This window comes from Temnothorax americanus, unplaced genomic scaffold, assembly GCF_048541705.1.
Source record: "Temnothorax americanus isolate GAGA-0224 unplaced genomic scaffold, ASM4854170v1 Scaffold6, whole genome shotgun sequence".
Taxonomy (NCBI): Eukaryota; Metazoa; Arthropoda; class Insecta; order Hymenoptera; family Formicidae; genus Temnothorax; species Temnothorax americanus.
In genome coordinates, this window is record NW_027509751.1 from 2,543,632 (window position 1) to 2,566,104 (window position 22,473).

General features: G+C 33.8%; 1 protein-coding gene across 13 annotated transcripts in view; it reads left to right on the forward strand.

Moving 5' to 3' along the window:
- Positions 1–22,473, forward strand: part of Nrm (neuromusculin) — a 162,274-nt gene that overhangs the window by 118,306 nt on the left and 21,495 nt on the right. For 12 of the 13 annotated variants that reach the window (XR_013259109.1, XR_013259110.1, XM_077420258.1 and 9 more), the window contains exons 6-16: positions 7,452–7,636; positions 11,015–11,165; positions 13,657–13,768; positions 13,995–14,173; positions 14,543–14,887; positions 15,354–15,620; positions 16,044–16,400; positions 16,792–17,052; positions 17,329–17,586; positions 18,499–18,516; positions 19,129–19,269. Coding sequence is in view for 11 of the 13 variants with exons in the window: in XM_077420258.1 (XP_077276384.1) it covers positions 7,452–7,636; positions 11,015–11,165; positions 13,657–13,768; positions 13,995–14,173; positions 14,543–14,887; positions 15,354–15,620; positions 16,044–16,400; positions 16,792–17,052; positions 17,329–17,586; positions 18,499–18,516; positions 19,129–19,269 (2,274 nt within the window). In the remaining 2 variants the exon portion in view is untranslated. The remainder of the gene's footprint in view (positions 1–7,451; positions 7,637–11,014; positions 11,166–13,656; positions 13,769–13,994; positions 14,174–14,542; positions 14,888–15,353; positions 15,621–16,043; positions 16,401–16,791; positions 17,053–17,328; positions 17,587–18,498; positions 18,517–19,128; positions 19,270–22,473) is intronic. The other variant, XM_077420262.1, reaches the window with a different exon arrangement.

The following is a 22,473-nucleotide window of genomic DNA, read 5'->3' on the forward strand; positions in this document are numbered from 1 at the left end:
CGTAAAAGGTTTTTACTCGCTGATTTTTATTAACTTACACATGTACAGAAAAAAAAACTTTTTTACGTGTTTCACATTTAATTGCATTGGAAAACTATCAGCTGAGCTAACAATCTGACAATTTTTTTTCAACACTATAGTACGTCATTACGATGATAACAAAGCTCTCAGTATGATAGGCCCTCAATGCTGAAGTTTTCCAATGTACGTCAATTAAAAAGCATACATTGATCATCACGTGTGGCATTGGCTATACGCGAATCGATTATCGCGTATTTCATTCGGTGGGAAAAATGTGCCTTATATGCCAGGATCGCTTACAATTTCGATCGCGTGATACAATTTGCACACGATGTAGTATGCAATTCGATAACCGGTCCGTACAAACTCAATGCGAGCATAGTAATACTTTGACCTAAATTTGCAACAATTCTGTTGGGTATCGTTTATTCATTAAATCAAAACATGGGTAACATCGGGTAAACTCGCCGTTGGGGTATGAATATGAATGACACCACGACCAGGGCAGTATATCAACGCGGCTAAACGAGAAGAATTTTTGCACAGAGTGTATCAACTGCAGAATATGAACTAGCTTAACTTTCAATGTCAATTAGCATTTCCCAATAAGGTCGAAGGCAAGTTAGGTAATAACTCAAAGATTAAAAAGGTTGAGCGCGTCGTGCTTCGAAAATGTTAACGGAAAACAAAATTTTCTTTCTCAATCTTAAAAGAATTTTGTTTTGGCTAAAATAGTAATATAAAGTTTGTCTACTTAGACATTTACTATTAAAAAATAAGCAGTTATCATTATTAATTGCTTATAAAAGATCTCTGAACGTTTTATCGTTTCGCATTCGATATCTTGTTTGAAAAGTTATATCATTTTTTTTATTATTTAAGAAAATGTTTGGCCGTTGCAATATGTATAATTTCAAGTCTAAATAGTCTAAAAATACAGCAGCAGTAAATCTAGCATTTGCAATAAAACTGGGCGTTACTTAATCATTACGTAAATTAAATATTTAATAATTGTTCTAATTTTTTTTACATATTCGATACGTACACGTACAGTACGCAGAATGCAGTTTGTTGACGATCAATGCTTCGTATTTTCTCTACCTTCGATAATCGTGTGTTACATTTGTAATAAACTGATTCAGCAATGTGTTATATCCGCACTAAGCTAACTCAATATGCGTGTTATGCTTACGTACTATATTATGCAGTATAAAACAAGCGAATTATATTGTGTCCGCGGGCGTGCATGTACTGTTAAGTGTTCTCAGAACGTGCAATGGAATTTAGATATGTCAACCGGCTATTCCATTCGGCGCAATGCATTAACGTGGTTAAAGAGAAGGCTCTGTCCTAACGTTACTCATCCTAAGTATTCAACACGAGATATCGGGCTGAAATCATTCCACAATTCCGCAGGCATTCTCTGGCATTCATCTCAGAGCGGGTTTAGCCGTAAGAAACAGCTGAGAGGGAAAAAAACCGACTCCATACCGCGTGCCTTCATATTTTACCGCACAATAATGCAATTCGAACGATCTATGGACGCACAGTTCGGGAATTCGCTTTGAGAAACGGCGCTTAAAATCCCTAAAATTCGCGCGAGGCGAGTATTATGTGAGAGTGCAGAGACATCGTGCGCTTTGAAAAGTCCTCCTGTAAAACGAGAGTACACGAAATTCGATTTCGTACGTGGAAAAGTGGTTTGCATCTCGAATTTGGATTTCTGCACGGACAGAGCTGCGTGTGCAGTCATAAACCATTCCGCTGTCGAATTTTTAAAATGGAAAAAACTGGCGGAACACATATTTTTAAACTTTGCTACAGAATTTAATATGGGATATAACTGGTACCTTTCATATCAGATAAAGCAAAGCAGCGCGCGTAACTTAAATATAAAATTTAAGATAAAATTAAAGTAAAATTAAGGTAATCCTACTCCAATACTTGTTATAACGATAAGAAAGATTTTTAATGCATTTTTCATTTTATCGGATGAATCGGATTAAAATAATGCGAAAGTGGCGAAAAATCGATTAAACGCGATTTCTCAGGCTTTCAGCGGAAAGATAGTTTAATGAAGTGTATAAAATGCTTGCATTTTTCTTAACGTCCAAAAATGAAATTTTATATTGAGATACTTTGTAAAGCGTCAAACTAACTGATATGTATAAATGAAATGAAATATACACTGCGTGCGTTGTTAATTATTCAACGAGAAAACGCACTTAATATAATTGCACTTGATATAATATAAATTATACTGTATGTTACATCAAATCACCACAATACAGAGCTGTTGCTCCAGAATTCAGATCAGTATAACATCAGAGAAACCTTAATGGAATTCTCTCATTAACCGTATGCTACTCCACGCCAATACATGATTTTAGTAGAAAATTATTTTGTTTCATTGGGTATACAGTTTTCATATAAATTTAAATTTCAAACGATTTTAATAAACTGCCTATTACACACTTGCGTTTAAAATTGCTGCAAATTACTCAATATTATTAAACAATAATGTAGGTGCGTCTATAGAACAGAATACAGTGATACTTCTGTTATTTAAGCAAAAATATACCGCCTAGATAAGCAAAACGTAATCTTCTCCATTTTTTTTTAATAGCACGATTATAATACTGAGCTAAAATGTAATATTCAAAAATTATACGTGCATTTTTCCCCTCCATGAATTCGCCGATTAAAAGTACACGCCCGTCATTACGGCGGTACTTGTAATTACAGCGCGCCGTATCCGTTATTTGAACATTATTTAAGCGTGTATATCGCGCACGAATTTTGCATGTTGTAAGTAATTAAATGTCTATCGCTTCGCGAGAGAAGGGATTTCCGTGCGCATCCGCGTGCGTGTAAAATCACTGATAAATTTATATAAAATTAATGTGTTATTATAGACCATTCTTGTGTTGCGATTAGAAATTTATTAACATTAACCGAATTTATTAACATTAACCGAATTTCACACACCGCGTGTAATATCATTGCCGAAATAGACATGCGAATACGCGTAATTCTCGATAAACGCGTTGTTAAATACGAAATCGAGATTAATTTCCTTGCTCTCGCGCGTGGAGTGCGTCGCGGTGAATAAGTAAAATTATTGCGGGTTGTGATCTCTCATTATTAAATTATTTATTTATTCGCATTTAAACAGTTATTACGATAAATATGACGCTGTGATATTGCCGGAGACGAAATTAATATCTTACTGTATGCATTGTGCGTGTTAGAATTGTCGACATGCTGTTTATAAACCAATCTCTCGCAATAATTATTATCGTCTCTCAACAATTATGACCAGATTTAGGTAACGTAACTGCTATAATAAGGACGAACCGAGACTCTTCCGATAAATGAAATGCGGCGCGCTACAATTATATTAACTAATTGTTAAGCAACAATTTTTATTTGCATTAAATAATGAGATTTGCATAATGGGTTCTTTGGTGAGAGAAGAACGTAGGACGAAAAGTTATTACGCGCTAAAAAGAAAAAAACAATAAGCCGGGACCGCGTGTTGCGTGTTCTTTCTGATAACCGATAAAAATGCAATTAAAGAGATAAAAATGTAGTTAAAGAGGCTAATAATATATTATTTAGATAGAGATTGCGGAAAATGCATTGATATATTAGAATCCGTTTTATCGTGAAAAGCCTCGGTTTTGTCGATATTAAGCCCTGAATTATAGGTCAACTAATCATATGCTGCATATGATTATCTATAATAAGAATAAATTGTTTCCTATTAACATTTTTTATTCCATTAAACTTTAAGAAACTTGGAGAGACAAATATTTACGAATAGTACAATTCTAACTATGTGCATGTATTTTCTTTTGCAATTTGTATTATTCACGATTCTTCTTCATTATACATATAAAATTATAGAGTACTATTAAAGTATTATACTTTTCAATTCTTTTGCGTCGGCACTGTTCATTTCGATCCCGTATCGTGAAAAATTGTCTCTCAGCGCGATAAAAATTATTGAATAATTCTGAAGGAAGAAGAAAATGACAACCATCAAACGCGAGTTTCAAACGCAAAGCGCAGGTTGAAATTCTTCAGCGTGGTCAGTTTGGTACAGAAAATATAAATAAATTCTGTGAGTGAATCGTTTCTAACGATCTGCGGTGAATTTAAAGAGGACATGTCGCGAAGACGAAGTTTTCAGGCGGAGCGCTTCTTATAGGCAAACAAAACCAGGAAATCGCATTGCCATTGGCTACAGACTTAAAAAGTCTCGTAGCCAGCTTATCGGGTTGCGAACTCTCAGAAATTTTCGGGCGAGCAGGAAATTGGCTGAACGGGTGAATTTCCACGAGAATGAAAGAGGGAATCCTATCCCCCGTGTCATGTTAGACGTATCTTGAAACTGACTATACGATTAGAGGAACATTCCTGAAGATTTTGAAGCTCTGAGAGAAGACTTGCAGTTAAAATTACTTTTCGCAAAAATGCGAAATGTATTTTCCTTATCGCTTTGTACTTTTATAGAAAATCGATATTTAAATTAAGAGACTCTGGCACACTATGTATGACGGATGCAATTTTTAAGCGAAAATTAGTTGTTACAGATTGTTAAAAGCTTTCAAAACCCCAGGGAATTTTTATACCTTAAAATTTAATCTTCCGTTTAGCGGTTTATTGTGTATTATTTCTTATTGTGCAGATACATTCAGCAACTTAAATTAACTAATTCGGGATTAAGAATTCAATAAGACGATTTTATTTTAATAAGACTCTGAAAGCATAATTTCCATGTAAACTTTCGTTGAAACATTATATCTTCACGCGGAACAAGGTATTCGCGTTAGTCACTTTAGTCACTTGAAAGCATAGATGTGATAAAACACGTCCTATAATGCAATCCACTACTATCCATATGAATTCAAAGTAAATGCTGGAGCGCCGATTTGTTCCAGGATCAAAAGCGTCAGCACATTTTCCAACGAAAAAACTATTTACGCAAAGAAAGTGACTTTTTAACCCTTTTTGCCGCTTCTGTCACCATTCTCCTCCCTCTCTTTCTCTCTCTTTCTCTGTCGATCTTCGTTCATTTCTCTACATCCGCTATGCCGCATCAGGCAGGGAAAGTGCAATTGAAGGCAAATGCAATTCCCGATATTAGATTCGCCATTCGTTCTCTATTCGGATCCTGCGCCTTTTCTTCTCGTATTCCTCTTGTATTGAATACCGTTCACCGAGAGTTTGGCCGGTGAATTATCGGTCGGTGTTTTCTGCATGACTTTGCGAGAACCATCAACGACCAAACTCACTAATACCAAGCCACGTACAATAATCGCGCAAATTCATAATCGCTAGTTTCGCGGAAAGAAAAACTATGGCACGTTGAAGTTTAAAAAAATGTAATTAAAATCTTCTTTTATTAAATACAATCAAAAGTTGCGATAACATATATCTAATTCTTTCGATAAAAATTTTACGAACTCGGATACTTACGAGAAAATTCGCAAAATACTCATTAAAAACAATATAACAGTTTAATTTATACATATATATATATGCATATATAATTAGTTTGACAGTACTTACAATAAGTTCTATTTAAATGTAAAGTAGTTTGCTACAAGGTATTTTGCGAAAGTTTTGGTAAATTTAATGCACGCACAAAAATCCAAGTATGCGTAATAGCCTGAGGGAAACTCGTGGTGGGTTTCACGGTGCGCACCGTGATGTACGTGACGGCCCGTTTGCGAAATCTATCGGCGCTAATGGATATACCTACATGTACAACGGGCGGATATGCATCGTCACCAATTAACACGGTTCTATATAAGCCATTTTTATCGTAAGCCGTGTGTCCCTGTAGGAGCCTTCCGATTTAACGATATTGAAATGACAGTTTTCGAATATTCCATTAACCATATGGATTTCCGGAGTAAGCGCGGTTATACCGGAGCAAGCATCGAAAAGTTGTCCATCACGCTTGTCCATCGACATCCCTGTCGCTGGAACGATATACAAACATTTAGACCAAATGTTAAATAAACAACAAGTAAACAGCTAAATAATTGCTTGGCTATGTGTTAAGTCAACAACAATCATTCAGATAACATTTCTATTAATAAATAAACAACAATATATATTATTAGATTGCTGTTCTTGTCATGGCACAAAATATTTACACAATCAGATAACACCAATATTTTTGTGAAACTTTTAAAGTTCTTGAAAATCTGGGTTACATATTTCTTACTTTGAAATTTATAAAATATAATCTAATAGCTTTTTTTTACCACTTCAGAAAAAGATTGTTCGCATAAAAATTGTGTATGTCGCTTCTTTCGTATCTTTATGTCAATTATATACGATTGCGAAGAACATAGTTCCAGCACACGTCGAAAAACATTGGGGACGATGTGAAATTGTCGAAATTGACGTTTCACACGTCTCACACGTATATCCACAATCACAATCATGTCGATCTACCATCAATTACACGTGCCAACCCTAATGTCGCTTCAGTGCCACGCGAAGCCTAGATACCATGCGATCGTCATTACATGACGCCTATGCGGCCTATGACTGACCGTTAGCGGCTGTGTTTCATGTGGCCAATACAGAAACGACGGTACGTTTAACATTAGACGGACAAGTATGAAATCGCCAAATGCGACGCGTGAGCTTCGTGGCTTTATTGCGACACAAAGGACTGCCGTAAATCCACAGATACAACCTTTAATGTTAAAAAATCACGAGTGTTTACGTCGTAAAAAGCCAGTTGCGGTTCGTTAACTGCGCTACTAGACGACGTGAGAACGTCACAAAAAGATAGTAGCGAACGGTGGTGGACATAAATGAACTTTGCCCGTTCACGTGTTAGTTTTCCTTACTAAGAACAAGTTCGTATATGTCCTAACCAGCTTATAATATGGAAATAATATAGTCGTGATATATCGTAAAAGCCGATAATATATTAAATTTAAATGTATGATCGGTTTTACACGATTAAAATTATTATGAATATTAAACAACAAATGTTAAATATGTGTCAATGAAGGATCTTCAAATTATTTTAAATTTATATATGTATAAGTCAAATCGAGTATTCTGGTTTTGGTTTTAGAAAGATTCATTCCTTAATAAGTTATGTATTCTATATTGTACACAATTTTAATAGAATTAAAGACCTACGTTAATTTTCATTTAAAATCTTGATATAATAATATTCTTTCTTTCAATATTACTGCTTGAGAACAAGATAAAAATATGAAATAGTCCAATGTTAGTCGGAATATATAATTTCGGTTTTTATCAGAAAAATTTCAGAATTTTGTATGAAAAGGCATTAATTTTAATACCGTGCCGTGGTTAGCTCGACTTAGCCGAGTAATATCCCGGTATTTTCTACTCATTATTCCAACACTTGACCATTCTCTGTACAGTACGTCCGCTGAAGATGGACTTGGACGGAGTGGTTGGTCACGTCGTGCAGGGAACGAAGATTTTATTGCAATGTACGGTACAAGCCGCACGACCCGCCGCCAATGTGACGTGGAAGAACGGAACGCACTACGTAACCGAGAGCAATGAGAGATACGAAATGTTCGAGACGAAAATACAGGAAAATGTGAGTAGACGCAACGATATTGTAATTGTAAAGTTGTAAAGCGACTTCCGCTCTGATTCAGATAATTTCTCTATCGCCACTGAAAGAATCACGTTTCTACATCTATCATAGAATTATTCTATTTATAGTTTTCTCAAAGTAGGGCTACAATTAAATCAGAAAGTGTTATTTATCAATTAATTATAAAGTTACTTTGGCATTCTTACTTAAAATATAGCTATTAAAACTGTTAAAATCTGGCAAAATTGGCAATTTTTTTCTTTTTAATAGAAGAAGGACAGATTTTAATAAGAAAGAAAAAGAAATTTAATAATAAGAAAGAATAAGGAAGAAGTTTTCCTATATGCCAAACGCATTCATTACTAGATAACCTGCATAGAATTCCTGATGTACAATATATTCTTAATAGGCTTGAATTTCGTTCACCAACCTCACCGCCATTTGCATCTAAATAAATGTACATGGGATAAGCATGTTTGGTTGAACGTGACAATGAATGAGAGAAGCGCTTCGCGAAAGTTTTGATTCAGTTACTTACTCGGCGAAAGCGTACGGACTCGCAAGTGCCACAGTAAACTTCACGAAACTACCTACCGGGAAATTCTAAATCGATCGCTACAGCATCTATCGTATATTTTAATTCCCATTTAACGTTTTTGCGGGGCAACAAATTTTCGAGTTCACTCACGGAAAAAGTGCTGCGAGTCGAAACGAATTTAGAATCCAGGAAGTTCGGACAGTTTATCGATCGATGTACTTTTCGAGGCTTCTCTTCGAATTATATTCAATTTTTATCAGGTAGGTATACGATTTGGATTTGTTTAAAAGCGGAATTTTGCGCACAAAAACTTCACTTCACTTGCAATTTATCTTTCTGCATTGTTTCGTCAGGATGAGAATGATCGAACGCGCACACAATTTCTTTTTATTCTACTTCGTAAAAACTGCTGGCGCTCGTAATGGCAAAACGCTTGCAAAATTCTAAAGCGAATTAAATTCCGATATCTTTCTATTAAGTAGAATACATTTTAAATTAATTTTTAGTTGTGTAATAGTTATACAAAACAAAACAAAACAATTTGGAAATAAAGGTGTCAAGGAATCGTCAGTAACTTTCGAGTCACGTAGCCCCGTTTTATTCTTGACTTGTAAAAAATCAATTTCATGCTCGAACGAGTAGCTGCACGGCAGTGGCGGCATCGAAAAATCATTAGACCCTTCTACATATCGTGTTGTTGCGCTATCACGTATACGTATATGCATGCAGAAGTCGTGGGTGTCACGCAGCTATCATAAATCCATTACGGAAGTATCTGAAGCTATATAAAGCCGCGTGCACGCAAAATGACTGTGTATATGAGACCGCCTCGCGCCTACGTGATGCAATTAGTGCAAAAAAAACGTCATCACAGTTAAAAGTCGTAAAGTAGATAAAGCGACGTTATGTCTCGATAACAGAGGGTTCTTTACGTGCGAAAAATGTTGTCTCGCGGAACAAAAACACCAACGTCTATCAACTTTATTATTCCGCTCTCTATACGTCGGCATATATACGAATTGACTAACAATATTAAAATATCATTAAATATCATTAAATATCATTGAATCAAAAGTAAATCTGTTGAATACTGAATTAACACTGAAAATCGCTACTTCGGTATACAATAATTTGCATATCAGCGACAACCTTTTGTTAATCTTGCGCAAACTTAACATTTATATTTCACTAAAATATATTCACAAATAAAAAAATGTATTTCTTTGAATAATTTTAATATGAAGATAAACGCTCGATGAGAGAGAGAAATAACAATATAACGCATGCACGGCGAATTTAATTCATTTTACGGTGTTAATTAACGATGTTTGAATTTAAGGAGGAACCATTATTTCGTTATGTCTCGACACGTTGGGGACGTTAACGAATCGTTGTGTTAATTAAATCGCCAGTTCGCATAATTGCGATTATGTATTCCTAACATTTGCAATTCCATATGATTGGGATGTCATAATTAGCATTATTTACTAAGTAGCCTGATTATGGAACGAGCGACGATATAGCTAAATCCATTCAGGATATTGCACGCGATAGCCAGCGGTATCTACGACGAGCAATTACATGCCACGAATTCCTGCCGATATGAGCGTCACGTCATGACAGAATTAAGAGGATCACATTTTTAAGCTCGAGTACACCCTTTTGCGCGAATGAGGATATTACCAGGCTCAGCGGGAGATGGCTTTACAATAATTTCTCGACGAGCATTATCTCATGCTCTTCTATATACTTTTATGGATATATTTCCTAACAAATCGATCGACGCCATATTTAAGGATAAACATAATTTTTGTTAGATTATTAAATAATAAGTTGCTAAGAAGAAAAAAATTATCTTTTTTATTAATATAAAACAATATGAAAATGAAGAACACGAGCATACAATAATTTATTCAAAATTTAATGCTACTATGGTACATATCTTTGTTTAATTCTCATATAATTTTAATGATAATTTTTTTGTAATATTGATTGAATATTGCATAAAATTTCACAAGAATAATCCGAACATCTTTTTTTTAATAACATAACAATCCATTATAATTGAGAATTGAAGTAAATAATTTAAATTATATTTTTCATAAGATTTTTGTGATTACATTACGTCATTGCATTACATGTTTTGTTGTTAATTGAAAACATTTTTAAAAATATTAATTAAATATTAATTAAATATTTATTTTTAAAATAATGTTAGTTTGCTGGCAGAAAACAATCTCAATTTTTAATTTTACATAGAAGATCGAAGGAATAAAAATTATTCTAAAGAATAATTATATAAAAAATAATGCAAATTGCAATTACTTTAATGCACCGTGCAATTACATAATTAAAGTTACGAGGAGCTTTAAACGCGCGCTTGCGGTATTATGTTATTTTTAATCTTCGCAAATTGGAGATTGACATAGAAATCCAGTATTTTTTTTATAAACCAGAAATATTCGACAGCGGTCAAAACGTATCATAGAAATATGATAACGTGAATACTTTTAATGTATGACGCGAGTTAATTAATATTGTAAAATCTATCAAACGGATAAAGTTTAATTGGATTGATTCTACTCTTATAGTGCTTTATTTTTTAGCTTAGAGATTTAAATTTTTTAAGACCTCAAAAATAATTGCATGAGATAGAGATATATTATTAAAAATAAAAATGGCGATCTAAATATTCTAAATTGTCATGCTTATTTTTAAATACTGCTTCAGCATTAAAATTAAGCATTTGACCAAATTTTTACCGCTTAATAAATTTAGCGGTATAAATCTTCAAAGTTAGATATTTTTCTACTAATCGTTTAAAATCTTTCTGTTCGTAGGAGGACGGTACATTCGACACGATAAGTTATCTCGCGTTTACAGCTACGGTATACGATAATAGCAAAACATTTAAGTGCTACGCTGAGAATTCAGTTACTCGTACCGAAGATCTGAAGCCAATGAAGGAAGCAACTACAATCGAAGTATTATGTAAGTACAAGTCGAAATGAGTTAGTCATTATACTGGCGCCAGCACTTCTTTTGCAGCAATATTTTGTAGTTTTATCAGTATGACAACTATATGATTTTAATCTTTTTATGATTATTTATTTTTTATTTCTTATCGCAAGAGTATTGTAAAACTCTAATTTTTTCTTTAAGAAAAAGTATATATAATTATAATTACATACACATTACATATATATATATTTTTTTAAGTATAATCGTAAAGTGATTTGAATCAAAATTGTCATATGAAATTGAATGGAATTGGATTGGCTCACGGAAGACGAAATCCAATTTGCTCTAACAATAAGCAAATATCCAAGAATCTCACAAGTAAATTGAATCAGATAATAACTGATTCTATCTATTTCATATAAGTAACAATAAAAGCGCATAAATTATAATCCGTAATTTTTAATAGTTATAATTACGGTTAATAGCGTTAAAATAGCGACTGTTGCAACAAGATTGCATTATTACCCGAAATTCACACATTTCCGTGCCGCAGCGAGCATATTCTACATCTACGGGAAACTGCGCGAGCTACAAGAGCGGTTATTAACATTTGCATACACTTAGCCCTTATGAACTAAATCCTTTAAATAAATAACTCTATACACACACCCGTTCGCTATTCATCAGCATAATACTATGCAAATTAACGTTGGCAGCGCGAGCAATCAGTAGAATCTTAACTTGCTATTGAATTCGAAAACTCGTTTCTTGTTTTCGCAATAAAAACGTAAAATTTACATACAATCACGACAGGATATGCTGGACCCGAGATTTTAAAACGTAACCCATCGTTTTACGTTTTAATTAAGAAATTGCGATAGAACTAGAGATTATTCTATTATCTCTTTGCAGAGACTTCCGGCCATCTATATTTTTATACTGAAAGTCGACAATTTTCCGAAAATAGATCGTAATTTTAGCGAAACTTTAGAGAAATAAAAATAAGATATAATTAAAGATCTTTCAGACTTCAATCTACGCAGACTCCAATTACTTCGATACGCTACAGAAGCCAAAGCAAACGTGTTCAAAAAGAACGAAAGATTAAAGATTTTGAAATGATAGAAGTTAAGAAGTTTCATAATTCAAGAATATTTTTCGTTTGACCGTCTGATAAACATTTATCTTTTACCTTTTCGAGAGATTGGCTCGTACAAGTCGCGCAACGCTTATACGATTTTCCAGTTGCATGCTTCGGTAATCAATACGCAATAGACGGATAACTTGTGCTGATATACCAGCGGATACTTTTACAATATTTTCTTGCGATGGAATACCTTAATTTTCGAAAATGTAACGTAATTTTATTTCCGAACATTAAAAGGTACGAAATCTCTCTGATATTACATATATTTAAAAATATAAATATATTTACAATGTAATAATTCACAAAGTCATAATCATATCAAGGACTGATTATTCGGAAAAAAATCACAATTTAAGAAATTAAAATAATTATTTTACATTAAATATAACTAATTAAAAAATTATTTCTTTCTAGCACACATCCTACAATAACTCTATATACAGCTTATCTTTTTTTAAAATATCAGTTGTGTGTGTGTTACGGATTTATGACTCATCCAACTCTAAAATCAGGAGTTACAACTTTTTTCTGCATTGAAACCGTGATGTCTTGATTACGCGAGCACGGAGCACGGGCAAAAAGAGACGGACGGTTGTGTATCTCCCTGATGTTTCCAGTTACAGTGCGAAATGGCGAAGAAACTTTCGTTTTGCAGCCAGAACGAGGACTACCCATGGATTGGAAACGAGAAACTCCAGACATCGAGTTTGGCACGTTTCCAACTCTCCGGCTTGCATCGTGACAGCAACTCTCGCGTCTACGTATTTACGCGAGAATTTTGTTTTATATATCCCCTCCGTTTTCTAGGACCCGCGTTAAGTGCATAATATCGTGACCCCGAGTGCATCTAAATTTTACATTCAATTTAAGTTTTGCATTATCCATCTTGGACAAAAAGCAGTCGTGAAGATAAAACGATCTTTACGGTTTTAGATATCGAGAGAAGAGGAGAAATTTTTACTTCATAAAAAAGTAAAGCCGTTAAAAGCGCTTGATTTTTTAAATAAGACAAGATTTCAAGAAAGATTAAACTGATGTCATTTTGCAGTCGATATTCCTATACTATTTCTATAATATTATAGCGAGATGTGTGTGTGTGTGTGTTAGTTTAATCTCTCTGTACCCCTAAAATATTCAATTTTCAATATTAACTCGACAAATATCCATAGAATTAATATGCGCCAATATATAAATTGTACTAAACTTATTAGCGTTCAAGAATAATACGAGTTATTTGTTTTTAATTAAATAGATTTAGCTATTATATCACGTTTTCTTCTCCTTTATTGGAATTTTGACAAATGTTCTATCTTTTTGGTTAAATCTAGATTTTCATTGTTTGTATTTGTAATATTAATTATTTTATGTTTATAGATCCACCGATAATTAAAATGAAGCCAAACAACATAACTGTTAACGAGACAGACGACTTTTTAATATTCTGCGACTACGAGGCAAATCCGGCTACGCTAATAAAGGTGACGTGGTAAGTGTTGACCATTATTATATAAATATATACATATATACTAGCCTGAATTAATTCTTTAGAATAGCGATCATTTTCCTGTGGGAATTAAATATCGGTTCTGTTAGATAAATTAACAGTAGAATTAAAGACATTTTTGTTTTATTGTCGCAGCTTTTACGTCTTAAAGAATATAAGTTAGCGCTATTTCTTCGTTTTATTTGTTTCTCTTAATGGGGTGATGCAGGTTGCGAGACGACGACGAATTAGTGTTAAACGAAGAGCATTATGACGGTGGAATCTCGGAACAAACGGCACTCACGGTGAAAAACGCGACTCCTAGCGACATGGGTTCTTACAAATGCATCTTGGAAAACAGCGCCGGCTCAACCGTTTCCGAGGACACCGTACAGGTTTCGGTCTTTTGTACGTACAACAACAGTACGGATAGCAACAGTCAATCGTGGAATGTAACATAAAGCAGTCGATAAAATCTAAAATCACTTACAATCTTACACGGATTATAAAGCTTCGGTTAGTAATAAATCTAAATCCGAAAGAATCTCATTGTACTTTTGGCGAAACCTTATCTTCTTATTTCTCGCGGCGGTAGCTTTCAGCGGAGCGTAGTTTATCCTTTTATTAGAAAACGACAGCTTCATTGAAAGCTATGCGATTACATCGGGAAATAAAGTTTGGAGAGAGGAGTTTGGCGCGCGACGTATGTACTTTCGAACTCGCACACGAGATTTATATACCGGCGCGGATGCGTATATATCCCGTTTTATCATGTAGATAAGCCGGTGGTGGAAGTGATAATGGATCCGGATATACCTGTGAACGAGGCGGATCGTCAAAACGTTTCGTTAACGTGCGAGGTCGACGCCGGTAATCCGGCGATACTGACAGCCGTCCGTTGGTATTTGGACGGAGATCTATTGAAAGAACTTCCGGACTGCTCGAGGAACAGCACTGCCATGACAACCAGCTCCGAGGAATCGTCGGCGTTCTGTGACATCGACCCCAGCAAGCTGCTGCTGGAATCTGTCGGCCGCACTTTCCACGGCAACTACTCCTGCGAGGGGAAAAACGAGGCTGGCTGGGGACCGGTCTCTCCGAGCACACCTGTCATAGTTTATTGTAAGTCCTCTGTCACGTGTCACTCACTCGTGTTACGCGGTGATGGAAGAGAAACTGGTGACACCTATTACATTTCCAGCTATAACACGTTATGTCCATTATACGCGTGTTTCGAATTTTGTATACGTTTTTTGCAGTGACGAACAGAAATTATATGAATAATTACCGTATATTCAATATTTTGATTTTACATATAAATTATTAATAGACATTTATGAATAATATGATATTATAAGTAATACTTTCGGGCCTCGAATTTGTAACATATTATCAAATAACATGTTGTAAAAGCGATTATTTATATACTCGGCACTAATTATTGAAGCGGTAACGATAAATTATCGATTGCGAAACTTTATCTTGTACATGTATATGATATCTTATTACAGTAATTGGATTGTATTTAACACGTTTATACCAGTTTCTCCCTCGCACTCTCTGCATCTCCCTGAAAACATTTCCGCAGATAAGCCCGGCCCGGCGTCGATAACGTATGAACCGCGGCAAGTAGTGAAGAAACAAGCGTTATCCATCACTTGCTTCGTTTTGGATCCCGGCCGACCGAGGGTGTCGGGCTTCAAGTGGCTGCGCGGCTGGCACCGACTTCCAGACGAGAATGAAGCCAAGCTCTTCATCGAGTCAGTTAATTTGGAAACCGAGGCGAATTTCACGTGTCTGGCTTACAACAAAGCCGGTGACGGAGAGCCAGCCACAACGTTTATCGATGTATCTGGTGAGTGACATATGTCAATGCGTCTAAAACCGTATCCAGCAATTATTGAGTTTCATGGCGAGACATTTTAAAACCCGACAAACAATAACATATTTACGGATTCAAATAATTTAGTTTACTTTGCTTATACACTAAAAATGTCTATTTTAGTCAAAATTAAATTTAGGAGTTCTGGAAGAAACTCTGGATAATTTTATACATTACACAAGCTAGGTATTTTCTCATCTGTTAATTAAATTTTATTCAGACACTGCCTAATATAGCATATGTCCATTCTCTCAATCTGACGTAAACATTAACTTTTTATAACAAACGGTGCTCTTCTATTTCTGTACGCTATGTAACAGATCGTTCGACATTTCTCATAATTATTGAATGACAAATCCCATTATACTTTAACTGAGAGTTATCATTTCTCATTAGCGGCCCCGACGTTCATTAAGACGCTACACTCGTATCGCGGCTACGTCTACAACTCGCCCAACGTGAGCATCATGTGTTGGGTCGAATGCGCCCCGATCTGCAATATTTCCTGGCTGAGGGATGACATTCCCATAGACTTCTCGAAAACGAATCGATACTACGTGTCGAACGTTTATCATCCGCCCGACCCAAGGACCAACGACTTCGAGAGCATCCAATCGACCCTCGTATGGAATCTGACGGTCTGGCCGAACGGTCAGCTCGACCGTACCGAGGACAACGTCAAATTCACCTGCAAAAGCAGCAGCAACGAGATCGGCGCGGGCGTGGAGAGTAGTACTCACTTTCACGTCGAGTGTACGTTTCATTCGAATCTTTCTTTTTTTTTGCGCGGCGATATCTCTACTTGCTTATATTCGATTTTATATAATGGTCCATTTGTTTAACGAGATTACGAAAAGAACAAAGATCTCGTTCCACACGTCGTAAAAGAATTTTCTGTACATAATGTTATACAAGTATAAAAGACGTTTAACTTAATGTTACTTAATTTTTAATATATTTATTGCAAATATAAAATGCGGACGAGTTTCTGTAAAGTTATTTCAAGCACATAAGAAACATTTTTGTAAATTAGGAGAAAAAAATACACAATTAAATAAAAGTTTATTTTTTCAATTTAAAATTATATCGCGCAGACTTTTTGTATTTATATATATAAATAATTAAATTTAATTTTTTATTCAAGTCCCTCCAGAGGATATCACAATATCGAGGAAGATAATCAATGTGACAGTGGACACGATACCGGAGACAGTTGAGTGCAACGCGACGGCGCGACCAAAAGCGAACTTTCGATGGTTCCGCGAAGGATCCACTGATACTATTATGGAAGGCCACGTGTTTGACTTGAAAATGCCAGTACCACGGCGCAGTAACGGCACTTACTACTGCGAGGCGTCGAATCGTCATGGCTTCTTGAATATCTCCATGATCATGAATGTGCAATGTACGTTCCACTGCGTCTTTAGACTTTCAAACGAATAATCAAAAAAGTCTCGCACTTCTACATTCGTGCAGTTTATAAAAAGAGACGTATAAAAGAATATTTAATCTTGCTTTCTCATCTGTCTAAACCTGGACTATTTTTTTGTAATGTGAAAGTTCAGATTTTTACGTTTTCCTTAAAATACCGTTATTAATCATACATCCTTTAAAAAAATAATCTCAAATTTTTCACTTCTCGTTTCCAACATGTAACGATGATGCCATATTTTCCATGCAGTTAAACCGGAATGCCACATAGAGAAAGAACGATTCGAGGGCAAGGATTACGTCGTTTGTTCAGCCGTTGCCAATCCGAAAGAGACGGATTTCACTTGGTCATTGAAGAACGAAAACGACACGCTGGAGCAGGTCGCGGAAAAGCGAAACGGAAGAAGTTACATGCCCCTCGATATCTCAGTCACTAACTTCCGGACATACGTGTGCGTGGCGAACAACACAATCGGTCACTCCGTGGCGTGTGAACGTGACATACCAGGTTGGTACAACGAACTTTTTTATTGATTTGCTGATATCGCGCATACATCTGCAAAAATAGCAGCAAAACTTTTCGAGATATTTTTGGATTATTAGAAAACATCGTCGCGTTCCGAAATAATTTTTTTATATCGATAAAAATGTGAAAAAATATACGAAAAAAAATAATCTCAATATAATACAAAAACTTTTTTGTAGCAATTGTGCACAGAAATTGTTTACGTATGATCGAAAAGTTGTTGAAACTACAAAAAACAAAATTACCTACTGTATGTTATAAGAATGAATTTTATGCACATGTACATATATACAATCAAATCGAATCAAATCTTTATAATAACGGAGTGCAATTTAAATTTTAAAATATCTACAATAAAATTAATATAATTAAACCGAATAAGTAACATTTACTTCGCCAGTCAATAAATTAACCCAATTAACAATTTAATCGACTGTACTGGCAATGATTGTAATCGTGATCGACACCCGTCACGAAATGAGGAAGATTCCAGGTTCGAACCCTGGCTGAGGTAATATTTTTCGCAATAACTTTAATTATTTAATTAAGTAACCATCTAAAATTACATCAATTTTAGAATAACCAGAATCCTTGGTCGAAACGCGGTGACGATTTGTCACGACGATTATAATCATTGCCAGTACAATCGATTAAATTCTTAATTGGGTTAATATAATTAATATAATCTCATATAGAGAGATATCTCATATAAATTAAAACTACAACTGTTTTGTAATATGAATATTTCTTTATTCATATTATATTCAATAACTATTTAATATTTTTAAGGATGAATTTGCAACACATTTACATAATTATTCTTTTAACTTGTAATAAGGTAATAATTTTTTATCTGTAAATTACAAATATTTAGAAGAATTTATCGCTTTACAGCCCACCATGGAACTAAAAGTAAGTTGTGCCTATATCACTCCAAATTTTGTTATATTTTATATGTAATTACTATCTGTGCGTGTGTATGTAATTATTATTTAGTATCCAATATATTGCGGCAATATACGATCTGTTTTTCTTATTTTCTCATTTTTAACAAAAATTTAATTACAGTTTTGAACGTAATAAAAATAATTAATTACGGTTTAAACCTAATAAAAGATATCGCAATAAACAAGTGCGCTACGCAAATAAATACAATAAAAATTAAAATATTTTGTAAAATGTTGCATCTTATCATAACGCAAACAACAAATTCTTCTATAGACCAGCTATATGAATTTAAAATGCAATACATACCATCCTTTTCAAGTATCTTTTTAGTATCCTTTTATTTCAATGCACAATTTTAGACATTTTTTTGGAGTTTTAGCGATACTTGATATATTTATCTACAGCAAAAGTTGTCATACAAATAAATTAAATGTATTATTTTTTGTTGCTTATTGTATCGCTTTTAGTAGGTTTCGTATCTTGGTAGAAACAATGGAAATGACATTCATGCATCATTATCTCATGTGTTTACATGTCATTATCGATTATTGTACATTACAACCTATCGCGTTACAGGTCATATACCTTGGTGGCATCAATTGGAGGGTAACCTGCTACTGATTATTATCGTAGTGACGGTGATCATGATACTAGTCCTAATACTAATCGGCGTGACCATTTACATCGTGTGCCGACGGAAACACAGCGAAATGAAATGTAAGTTATCTCTAATATATTATGTCGTTATCTGCGATCGTTCGCTCATCGCAGCGATTTGCATGACATAGATCGTAAAAAATGAGATTTCTTTGAGTCCTTTTCATGACGAATTGATAATTTATATAGTTATTTTGATGAGCTCGAGAATAGTGCAATTTTTAAATTTTGTCACATGAGAATAACTTATTTTATTGCATTCTCGAGAAATGGAATATTTCAAATAAGATCCGAGTCTGTGTTATATTTGCATTCGAAATACATTTTTGATAAGACTTTGAAGAAATCCGATCCAACAGCCTATAACCGTTATAGTTACATTATGACAATCTAATAAGAGAGATATATGTATATATATCAGGTGTTTTACATCTGTATATACATATATCCAAAATGGCACATAACAAAACGTGGATATCAATATATCTTTATCTTAAAATATATTAGTTATCCTAAATCGATAATTACAATTAGACACAGAAAATAACATTTCAAACAATAATGATGTTTCTTCCGTACCCCTTGACGATATATCTTTTTATTCCCACCAGTAAAACGTATTGTAATATTATCTCTGTGTTATTTTCACATTCTTAGTATATTGTCTTTATTAATGCAAAAAGTATTTTCCCATGTAGTTAACACGCCAATTATCTTTTTTGAGTTTTTAAAGTTATTAACTGATTATTTGTGTTCGCCTTATATTTTTGTAACAATTTAATTCGATTTGATGAAGCTTCTTTAATAATGGTAACAAATAATGGCTCGAATCACGTGTAATCGTAAGTATATATCTAAATTATTTCAATCACATGACGCAAAACATAAAATTGACTTATTCATGTGATATTTACATATTCACAGAAAGAGTATATTATTAAAAAAAAATGTTTTTTTCTTGACAAAGTTCTGTTAACCCATTCCGCGCAAACAAATGTAGATTACACATTGTATACAATATTATATTACCTTATATAGTTTATGCTAAATAGAATAAAAGCATGCTCACTATTTGATATTTCTGTATAAAGTAGTTAAACAACGTAAAATTTCCATTTAGATGGAAATATATATGAACAATTAAGAAGAAACACATGCTACGCTGCTATAACGTTGATGTTAATTTGAGTTTAATAATTTTCTTTTCTTATCAATGTAATTTAAAACATAAATTATAACAATACTACATTACGGCATGTTGATATTAATTTTCATTAAAATAATTCAAAAATATTTTAAACATAAGACCGCAAATTAAATTAATTGATATATATATAATTTTTTTTATATATTGAATCTAATTTTGTAATAATTGACATAGGAAAAATAGATAGAAAATATTTTAATATAAATTTAGTCTGTCTGGGAAATGAATCAAATTAAAGAACTTTTTCAAATCACAAGTTAAATTTATTTTAAATTAATACGTGATTACTGATGAATACTTATTGGTTTCCGAAGAGACCTTATATGATTTTACACGTATCATTTTAATAGAGAAGAGAATAATATATAACATCAATCTAATAATCTAACAATAAGCAACAATGATTCTCTGTTATAAATGAAACCGTACCATAATAACACCAAATCGCTAAATTTGAACTAGCAACACAGATTAGTCTGAACTCTTTGGTACAACAAGATGTTAGTCATTATTGATGATTTCAAATATATATTACCGCGTGTAAGAATAAGCATTAATTGACGACGATCGATATACGTACAAAGTTCTTATACACTTATCAAGCAATATATTCTTGTTCGCTATAAATATTACTTCACGAATTAAATTTATGATACATATTCAAAAACAGTAAGAGTAACGTCAATTAGAGAGAATAACGGAACCTATTTTCAGTGCCTTTCTCAGTACAGTTACCACTTAAGGTAGGCGTCTCGCTACGTGCTAGTCATGTGACTGTTTGTAGGTTTTCACGTTCAGAAATATATTTCGGGCAATTTTTGCTAAGGGAAAAATAATTTTATGAATTATGGTGTAAAATTTCATACGTGCCAAAGTATGTTACTTTTTCCAAATTATGTGATTTTTCTCATTTGACTCCGTTTTGATCGGCTGATCGTGCGAGTCGTCGAGAAAGGTTACAAGTGAGGTTACATCTCCTTTTCGATTGAATTTTGACAATTACTGAGAAAGGGTTTCAAAACGCATGACAGGGGTGTCAATTACTATCCAATTCGGCTAAGAAAGACGAGCCTCATAACCTGCAACTACAGTGATTAGCCAGCGGCTTGCCAAGTCTTCCCAACCTTACCTCGACCAAAAAATGTCTGCTCGATTACCGCATTTTCACTAAAATAAACTAAAAAATTAGCAGCGAAATCTCCGGTAAACTATATATTTTATGGTTGCATCGGATTCTTCGAAATCTAATGTACAAAAAGCAATGTTTTTTCTCACTTCATCTAATCAAAAAATGCGAAAAATATGTGATTGAAACCGTGATAGAGCCTTCTTTTTCTGGCCGTCTGTATGAAGTAATGCAAAATTTGTGACTTTCGAGATCGATTTTCTAGAGTAAATAGTCGGTAAGGAGCCACAGAAAAAATCGACTGCAAAGCTGATCATATAATTTGATATAAAATCCAAAATCGAAAACTTTATCTAATACATGCCCTGACGAGACGACTACCTTAAAGTTAATCGTGCTATAATAATTGCAAAGAGTATATATTTGCATCCGCAGTACTAATCAATTGCTGGAGTTTTTTTTCATTTCATTTCCAACTTTTCCGCGATTATTTTAATTAATTGCATGTAATTTTAACAATATAACTTTTGCAAACCAAACATTCAACGGCCATGTAGAATTCAACAGAATTAGTATATGTACGGGATAATAATATATTATTATAATGTTATTATATTAATTGCTACGCTGTTCCTCAGTGCTTGGACATTTATTTATTTCAAATGACATTTGGTTAATATTTTTAACACATACGTTTTAATTATTTAAAACATTTCCATCACAATGTAGAATATATAATATTAAATTTACTTTGAAAATTATGCATTTTTAGTAATTTTATAATATGTAAATTTATATTTAAAAAAAATTATTTTACTTTTTACAAATTATTTTCGAAAAAGTATTCACATAAGGTTTGTCCATAATTAATAACAGTTGTAACGTTATGGCAGCCAAGCATGCGTTTGTTCAGTAGTTTTCACTAACACGA